The 9,443-nt window shown below is 41.3% G+C and overlaps 1 protein-coding gene across 1 annotated transcript; it reads right to left on the bottom strand.

Moving 5' to 3' along the window:
* Nucleotides 1-5,241: 5,241 nt before the first annotated feature.
* etfbkmt (electron transfer flavoprotein subunit beta lysine methyltransferase) lies at nt 5,242-8,623 on the bottom strand. The gene is made up of 3 exons (XM_079501422.1): nt 8,094-8,623; nt 6,689-6,819; nt 5,242-6,125 (listed from the first exon to the last, which is right to left on the bottom strand). Exons 1-3 carry the CDS (start codon nt 8,378-8,380, stop codon nt 5,776-5,778), a joined length of 768 nt encoding a protein of 255 aa, XP_079357548.1. The 5' UTR covers nt 8,381-8,623; the 3' UTR covers nt 5,242-5,775.
* Nucleotides 8,624-9,443: the final 820 nt, after the last annotated feature.

The following is a 9,443-nucleotide window of genomic DNA, read 5'->3' as shown; positions in this document are numbered from 1 at the left end:
GGAAAACTGGTGAATAACTTCCCTACTTTTAGAGTGAGTTTTGTCTGAATGAGTAGATCTATCTTCAGTAGGATTAGGGGTCACATTCCAGTCCCCCGCTATCAGATAATGACCCCCAAGAGATGTCAATAATATAAATAAGTTACTGAAAAACTTTGGGTCATCATTGTTCGGTGCGTAGATATTTACCAAAATAAGACACTCTGCAAAAAGATTACCTTGAATTATCAAATATCGCCCCATTTTATCGGCAATTACCTTAGTAACATTGGAAAGTAGGCTTTCTAATGACACAACCCGCCTTTGTTTTGGTGAGTAGCAAAAACGTTCTTTTATTTAAAGACGAGGCTGGTCTGCATTCATGCGAGCCCCGGAAGTTGACAGTAACATAGCTCTAAATGCAATGCAGTAGAGCTATGGACCAGAGCTAGTTGCTGCCTAAGGGTTCTTCTCGTTAAAATGAGTTTTCCTTGCTACCATTGCAAAATTGCTTGCTCAGTCAGGGTGGGTGGGGTTACAATGTCGGATCTCTGCTCTATAGAGGGTATGCGCGTTTGATTGATTGATTGAAGAATTTATTAACAGTTTGCAGAATTACAGTACATTTCAAGCACAAACTCAATACAAAGGCTGTTAAAGGTATATTCAGTGATTTGACTTAATCTAAATAACACTTATTTTTTCTTTTTTTCTGGATAATCCTCCCTACTATAGAGTGTGCTGACCATATAAGGAGTTCCTCCCTGTCCCCAGTGAGCCCCTGGGGTCAAAAAACCCTAGTTTCAGTTTTGGTGGCGGGTGGCAAAGCCTTCATCCAATCAGGATGCCTCCAATCATGATCGAGTGGGGGCGGGCCTTGGTGCACATGCTGTTGGCCTGTTGCACTTCCCCCCACTGTAGAGCGTGCATGTGCACATTTTGTTACCGGGGCGGACTGGGTGGTTTTCCAAATCACTCAAATCACTGAATGCTCCTTTAACTGTGAGTGGACGACCCAATTAAGCATTACACTTGTTTCCAATAGGGTCCACCATGTTCAAATCATCAAAACATTTAGAGACGTACAAATAGACACTTCTATAGACAGAACAGGAATTCATCATAAAGGAGGTAAAAAGGGAAAAGAATTATATACAGTGAGGGGAAAAAAGGGGGGGGCGGGGATTCAGATTTTACGGGGGCCAGTTTCGAATTGCAGCCATCCGTAGGTGCCCTTTGAGAGCGGTTTTGAAGGAGTCAAGGGATTCGCATGTCTTAATGACAGTTGGTAGGGCGTTCCACATTTTGGTGGCATAGGAGCGAAAAGAATTTAGTCCCTTGTTTGTGCCGAATCTGGGTTGTACATGACATCATCAAACCCGGAAGTTATGCGGGAACGCCTACTGAGTGACCTACTGAGTGACAAAAAACTACTTTCTGGCCTTGACAGCCCATACATCCAAACGGAAAAGTCCTATTTGATTGCATTAAACAACGTTAAACAATGTTAAACTCACTTTGCATGTTGCTTTGCCACTCGATGTGCCATTCACTTTAAGCATGCGCATACCCTCTATAGTATGTAAAGTGTCGTACATCTTGTGAATTGGCACTATAATTGATTTGAATCTATGACACTAATTAAACAGTTCAACTTGAGGTGATCAAGGTTCGATGCTGAATAATTGTAGTGACTTGCATATGAAAAAATCACACCCGTGTGAACTGAGTGGTGTAAGGTCTTATATAGACTGATCAGCTGTGGTCTGACGTAATGTCTCAATAAATAGGCTGCCTGGCACATCAAAATGAGTATAAACTAGTTACTAAACAGCTGATACTTGGTGTGTTCATGATGTTTATCAATCCAGTGTCAGACCCTACGGCTGTAATTAGTTGACCTCTTATGTTCTCAACCTCTAATAAGATGCTTTTTGATGCGGGCCCTGAGATGTTGTAGAAGGTGTAACAAATTGTTTTCTGCCTCCATCTGTCTATTGCCACTTGGCTCAGCAGTCCCAACATGTCACTGGAACAGCTTCCACACAGATCTGCTTGAGGGCTGCTTATACATGGCTACAGTCCATCAGGGTTTGGAGGGAACTGACATCACACCACAGAGGAAGTTGATGTAATACCAAGGCCTGATTGAGGCAGCCTTTTGGAGCAACAGTAATGAGGTCCGCTGGAGCCATGTCGAGGACACTGCGAGATTGTATATTTCAAACACACAGTTTAAGTGGTGGGCAGGTGACAGGATGTTTGTTGACTATATAGAAGTGTCTATTTGTAGTCTCTAAATGGGTTGTCCACTCAGTTAACAGTCTTTGTATTGAGTTTGTGCTTGAAATGTACTGTAATTCTGCAAACTGTTAATAAATATTTCAATCAATCAATCAACAACCTGGTTTATCTGTAGCCTTTAGGTGAGGTCATAGTCATTAGTCAACAAAATGAACACTGCACAATATGTATAGCTCCATTGTGGTTCAAATTGGGTACAGATTACAATGAAGGCTACCCAAATCAGTCATGTTTCCCCACTAGTCTCCCTTTTCTCTTCAGACTGGTGGAAGTGGAATAGAATAAAGCAATGTAATATATATATTATCTCAATAATAATAATATCTCAAACTTATATAGCACTTTTCTGAGGACCCAGACACTTTACATGGGGGGCAAGAGGAAGCAACAAACAACTTTATTAGGGAAAAACAACACTAAAAGCTAAGGGATAAAAGCATTAAAATCAAGTAAATATTTTACTTATTTCTGGTTGAATACCCTTGAATGCTTTCAACAACAGGCAGAACAGCCACTAGTCCTTGCCATTCAAAAGGGAAATGCAATCATCTGCTGCTATTGTGTGTGTGTATACATGTTTGTGTCTGTCTGAATGAATGCATTCTGTATTGGATTATGTTCCATGAATTACATGGCCCAGTTGAAGGGCTATACTCAGATTCAGAATAAAGATAACTATTGATTCTGATTACTTTATTTATCCCAATGGACAATTCATTCCATTTTGCAATTGTAAACCCAGATGGCTGCTGTCTAGTAGATCCGCTGATTTACATTTGTTCTTTGCAAAGGCTGTAGTTCTGTTGTATGTTGATACTTGGTGTTCATGTTACTGTGACATGGAAATGTACAGCTGTACTTTAATATTGCTTGTTGTAAGAATCCTTATAGAGAAACAGACACAGACATTTTTAACAATACAGTGAAAGGGTAGCACAATAAAGAGTGAGGGACGGAAAAGTTTCCAGTAATATGGACCTAAACATGTCTGTTTATGTCCTTTTATTTTCCCTCTGTCCACCTCCCCCTATCAAGAGACTTTTTAATGTCACAACCACAAGGTAAGTCTGGGATTCTCTGCTGGAACTGGAACCTCTGCAAACTGATTCTCTCGGACTCAGACTTGTAATTATAAGGGAACCTCTTTTTGTGTTAACTTAAAGGTGCTAAATGTACGGTTTAGAACTTTTTTGTCAAATGGTGCTAAATAGAAGCATAAACCTTTTCCATAATACCATTGCATAATATAATGTTTTGCCTTTCCATTAGCCCAAAGTACCTGGTACGAATATAAAAAATCGGCACCAATACCTACTTGCCCCCAGTGAAGTTCCGGCAACCTCAGAGCTGTCTGCGCCAGGTATAAAGCTTTGGGGCGACCGTCCCGGACGGGCGACCGTTCTTCGCGGTTTGGGGCGAGTTGGAATTGGGGAGTCGTCTGGTATTCCCTGGTACTACCATTCCGAGGTTGCCAGAATTTGACTTGGGGGCGAGTAGGTATTGGTGCCGACCGTTCCGGTTACCAATGATAGCAGGTACTTGGGTGACAATATTATCACACGAAAAGATGAAATTACCTACCTAGGTTCCATCCTGGAGGCTAATCTTTCCGGTGATAAAATGGCCACCAACGTAATCAAAAAAGTCAATCAAAGAACAAGATTCCTTTACAGGATCTCCTCACTGGTCAACAAAAACACCTTGAAGACCTTAACAGGAGCCCTTGTACAAGGTTTCTTTGACTATGCATGCACCTCTTGGTACCACAGCACCTCAAAGGCCCTCAAAACAAGGCTCCAGACCTCCCAAAACAAACTGATCAGGCTCCTACTTGGCGTCCCCCCCCTGAACCCACCTCACCCCTGCCCACTTTGACAGGCTGGAATGGCTTAGGGTCGACGACAGAGTACAGCATCTTGCAATGTGGACCAGACCGGTCCACAAGATTCGATACACCACCAAGATACCCATGTACCTGTCTAAATACTTACTTAATGTTAACGAAGTCCACACCCACACCACCAGAGTGAGTGCAACAAACAATGTACAACCCAGATTCGGCACAAACAAGGGACTAAATTCTTTTCGCTCCTATGCCACCAAAATATGGGACGCCCTACCAACAGTCATTAAGACATGTGAATCCCTTGACTCCTTCAAAACCGCTCTCAAAGGGCACCTACAGACGGCTGCAATTCGAAACTGGCCCCCGTAAAATCTGAATCGTCCCCCCCCCCCTCACTGTATATGTTTCTTTTCCCTTTTTACCTCCTTTATGATGAATTCATGATCTGTTCTTTGACTATATAGGTGTCTATTTGTACGTCTCTAAATGTTTTGATGAATTGAACATGGTGGACCCTCTTGTAAACAAGTGTAATGCATAATTGGGTCGTCCACTCACAGTTAACAGTCTTTGTATTGAGTTTGTGCTTGAAATGTACTGTAATTCTGCAAACTGTTAATAAATATTTCAATCAATCAATCAATCAATCCAGCCAGGTACTTCTTTCAGAACTCCTATGTTCCAGGTTACATGTAGGCTCATTATAGACATGGGGTGCAAAGCAGGTGTACCAGCACTTTACTAGTCAAACAAGACCTTCAATCTGCTAGAGTTATGCAGTATGCACCTTCTCTCAGCATGCCGGTTGCAATACACAGGAAAAACAAACAGGCCTTTTAAGATCACATGGAACATAAAAGTGCTACAAATGTAAAATCACATGTTGCTAGTCATTTTTCCTGAAGCCAAGTTTCAACACTTTTGTTTTGTGTTATCCAACATCAAAGAGTAAGACTAAATCAATTTGAATGTAAAATGATTTTCTATATAAAGACTGCATCCAGAAGGTTTAACCCTTTAAACCCTACATTTTTATTTGACTGCAGTCGCCCAGTCAACTAAGGTCCAGCTACTAGATCCATTCCTTTTTTCCATTCTTTGCCGGAGATAGCTGATCTACATCTATTTTGTAAACAGTTGCGATGTGTTGTGAGCATACTAGTCTTTTAGGACGGTGACTGATATCCGTCTACAACCAACCAATTTCTTCTTAATACAGGTAGATATATTATGACAATGTTGGATCCATAAAAAAAGTCAACTAAGGTATATAGTTGATACTTGAAATGTCACTCTAATGTAGCATGGCTGCCCTCTGCTGTCTTGCCAATGAATTACAATGTGATATTATGCATCTACTGTTGTTTTGGAATATACACATTCAATATATGTTTATAGCCTACGTTGTTTAATATCTGGGAAAAGACCTTTAGGCATCATTGACATAAAACAAAGATATATTTAAGATGAAAATCATAAGTGCATGCAATTAACAGTGATTCAGTAATAGACCACAGACTGTAATGGAATAACTAGAAAGGATGGGGCAAAGTTCGTCCACGGAAAATAAATTAGGATGACACATCACACTGATGTACTGATGTCCCTGTTTGCCACAGTAACCTGGACAGAAAATAAAGTAAAGTTTAGAGTTCTGGGCTGTAGTACCAAACAGTACTGCAGGTGAGGCCATAGTTCTCTTCTCTGACAGACTCATTCAACTCAAACTGGGCCAGTTGACGGAGGAGCTTTTTAATCCTGTGTCCCTCCAGTGGCGCTCTCCCTGGGTCTCCAATCAAAACCTGAGTGCCATGTGTTTTGATGCAGTGATCCAACCAGCTATGAAGTCTATCTGCTAGGTCCTCCTCATAGAACATGTCTCCCAGAAGAATGAGATCATAGTCTGCCAGCTCTGAACCAATCATATTGTCAGTAATACAAGTGAGTGGTTCCACAGCATTTAGCGCACAGTTCATTTGGATAGCAATGGTGGCAACTGGAATGAAATAACAGGTTTTTGATTGATTGATTTAATACTTTATTAGTCGAAATGTAAAACGCACGAGGTACTGACCGACATTTAGGCTAAAAGAAAAAAACACAAAAAAGTTCTGTGGTCCTATAGGAGGGTGACTTAGATCCATTTCTGTTTTGATACTAATTCATCAAATACAAATTCTAGTGAGATTATCATTTACTGAACATATTTTGTGACTGTTAATTGGGATCTATAGTGATTATATTCTATTGATATAATTTTTACATTTGTCGAGTAGTCAACATTTTTTTAATTATAAAAACATATATATCAACAAATCAACTAAATCGATTAGTATGATTAACCACATATTTCATACTTGTCATACAACGGTCTGTCATGCAAAAACAACAAATATAGCTGATCCACAAGCTTACAACATGACGCATTGTACCGCGTGGACTTGAAGATCTTCTATTATTTCCTAATCGATTAGTTTGATTAACTGTTGCATCCCAAAATTGGGACTACAAATAAAAGAGTCTATGGATAAAGAACTTAAGAATCTATTGATGCCTCACCAGTGTCGATGTCATTTGCAACAACATGCGCTGCACCACATAGTTTGGCAGCGATGGCTGAAGCTCCACAGCCACTTCCCAGATCCAACACTCTCTTGCCCCGGGACACTCTGGGATTATCGAGGAGGTATCTAGGGAGGTGGCATACGAAAATACATGTTAGCAAATTCGTAGGTTGCACAATAATTTATCAGAACAATTGTCTTGTCTGCAGTGGTGGACCAAGTACGTAAGTACTCAAGTATTCAAAAGTAGCCTACAAGTCAAATTTATTTTTAACATCAATGTGTTGTGAAATTTAAAATATTAAGCCTACCCCCCCTCAACTTGACATAAATAGAGAGAATATAGGGTTGTGTGCTTGTAGATCAGCTATTTTCACAATATTTTTATTAGGATTTTAGTTAATTCATTCAACTGTAGGAGAAAACTTTCGCACACCTAGAAATCAGGCGTATGCATGCGTAGGCCAGTGGACATCAATGAAAGCAATAGAATAGACCCGCACACTGTGTATTTGCTCGGTACTTATTTATTGAAGCAACGTTTCGGTCCCTCCGAGCAAATACACAGTGTGCCGGTGTATTCTATTACTTTCATTAGTTAATTTTGTGTAGCTCTGGTCCATAGCCTTACTGCTCTTGCTTAAGGACCAGAGCTAAATTTTTTGTAAGATCAGGTCCCAAGAATGACAGTCCCTTCCTAGAAATGCAGTGGGAGTCAAAAGTACAATATTTCTATTTGAAAGGGGTCCCGGTGGCACAGTCGGTAGTGCCTGACAGCTAGAAGGTCCTGGGTTCGATTCCCGCTGGGGATGCTGTGGGCGCTGGGGGCCGTGTTCCCTCATCCGCATCATCAGTGCCCATACCCGAGGCGGGGTTGGCAAAAGGGCCTTTCTGTGTGGTGTTTGCATGTTCTCCCCATGTCCCCTAGGGTAGGTACCCTCACAAAAACATGCAGTAATCCTGGTCTCTAAACTACCTCCCCCTGGCCAGCCGGGGTGCCTGATGGAGGCGAAAGGAACTGGTCGGAATAACGTGTTCCTTCCACGTGCTATGTCCGGCCGGGGAAACTCTCCCGTCACGTGAAAAGAAGCAGCTTGGACTCCTCATGCATAGAAGGAAGCATGAGGTCAGTCTGCTGCCCCCCCCCCCAGGTTGGCAGAGGAAGTGTAGCACCCAGGATTACATTAGATAATTGACACTGGGTGAAAAAATCGGTTGGGATAAAATATATATAGCCTATATATATATATTTCCATTTGAAATTTAGTGGAGAGAAAGTCATGTGCTTGCTTGCTAAATAGATATTGTACTATAGTACTCAAGTCAAGTGTAGGCTACTTGTCCACCAGTGATTTCCATAACCTTAAACTAGCAGCACACTGCTTGTGAGTTCATAGTACCTGGTCAATGCCTGTCCCCCTGGCCAGTATATTGCCCAGAATGGGTCTGGGAACGGCCAAAGCTCTGGTCTTGCGTGCCAAAATCGACAGTTTGGAGTGAATAATCTCAACTTGATCTCTGGTGTTAGGTTTTGTCCTCCCACTATCTCTGTATTATCGAGAATAAACGTCCTAATATCATGATCAGTGTCATAGCATTTAAGAAAGCATTTATTCCTGTTTGTGCCGAATGCTCTGACAAGTGTTGAAACACGACTGACACTTTGCTGTTTTAAAAGTCCCAACATCTTCACAAAGGTGCAGCACTGTCTTTATTTAGCCAGTTAGCATTGTTATGAAGATCAGCCACGTCGAAAAAGTGTGCGACGAGGAAAGACATTTGCATCAGAGTAATATAGTATCTAAGAAATCTGACTACTAAGCGTAAGTGTAAAGTTGCCCGTTATTGCAGTATAGTTTGTCAAACATTAAGTGCGTTTGTAGAGTTATAAGGATTGTGTTCGATAGGGCACTGAGCCAACCAAATAAGGTAGCAAATATAAGACTTCCGGTGGACGATCTCTTCAAAATAAGAGTACCATCTAGAGTATTGAAACAAAGATTCATTTGCACATTAAAACTATAAATTAAGCATTTAAACGATGCTATAAGACACACATTATGTAAATTTTTAAAATAAGTAACAAGTAATGTTTCTGTGTAAAGATAAGTAATTAAAAAGTTATCTAAATGGATAAATGCTATTCACTGGAGTGCATGGACTTTATAAAGTGGACACTGGACAAAGATCCCTGCTATGTATCGACTAGTGTGACATATGCACATGTCCTCTACAACACCACACCCTCCTCTAAGCAGCAGAGGATTGGCACGCCATACAGTGAGCCATACAGTGAGGTCAGCGGTAAACAAATATCCCATTTCCAGACTAAAGTGGACGCTGGACATAAATTCCTGCTATGTGAAGTGTGACATATGCACATGTCCGGGGATACCTCCTCTATAACACCACACCCTCCTCTAAGCAGCAGAGGTGTAAAAAAAAAATGGCACGCCATACAGCGAGGTGAAAGGTCAAAGAACATCCCATTTCCAGACTAAAGTGGACTAAAGTGGAGGCTGGACAAAAATCCCTGCTATGTATCGACTAGTGTGACATATGCACATGTCCGGGGAGACCTCCTCTACAACACCACACCCTCCTCTAAGCAGCAGAGGTATAAAAAAGAAATGGCACGCCATACAGCGAGGTCAGTGGTCAAAAAATATCCCATTTCCAGACTAAAGTGGACGCTGGACAAGAATCCCTGCTATGTATCGACTAGTGTGACATATGCACATGTCCGGGGA

Source organism: Electrona antarctica (assembly GCF_951216825.1).
Source record: "Electrona antarctica genome assembly, chromosome: 5".
Lineage (NCBI taxonomy): Eukaryota > Metazoa > Chordata > Actinopteri > Myctophiformes > Myctophidae > Electrona > Electrona antarctica.
Note: the sequence above shows the minus strand (reverse complement) of the source record. Positions and strands in the feature narration are given on the sequence as shown.

Bases quoted from the DNA above. Each gene is read 5' to 3' on its own strand.
- etfbkmt (XM_079501422.1), bottom strand. From the start codon at position 8,380: ATGTTGGGACTTTTAAAACAGCAAAGTGTCAGTCGTGTTTCAACACTT. The intron at 6,820-8,093 runs GTACTATGAACT...CCACCTCCCTAG, and splicing joins GGGGGACAGGCATTGACCAG to ATACCTCCTCGATAATCCCA. The intron at 6,126-6,688 runs GTGAGGCATCAA...ATTTCATTCCAG, and splicing joins TGCAAATGACATCGACACTG to TTGCCACCATTGCTATCCAA.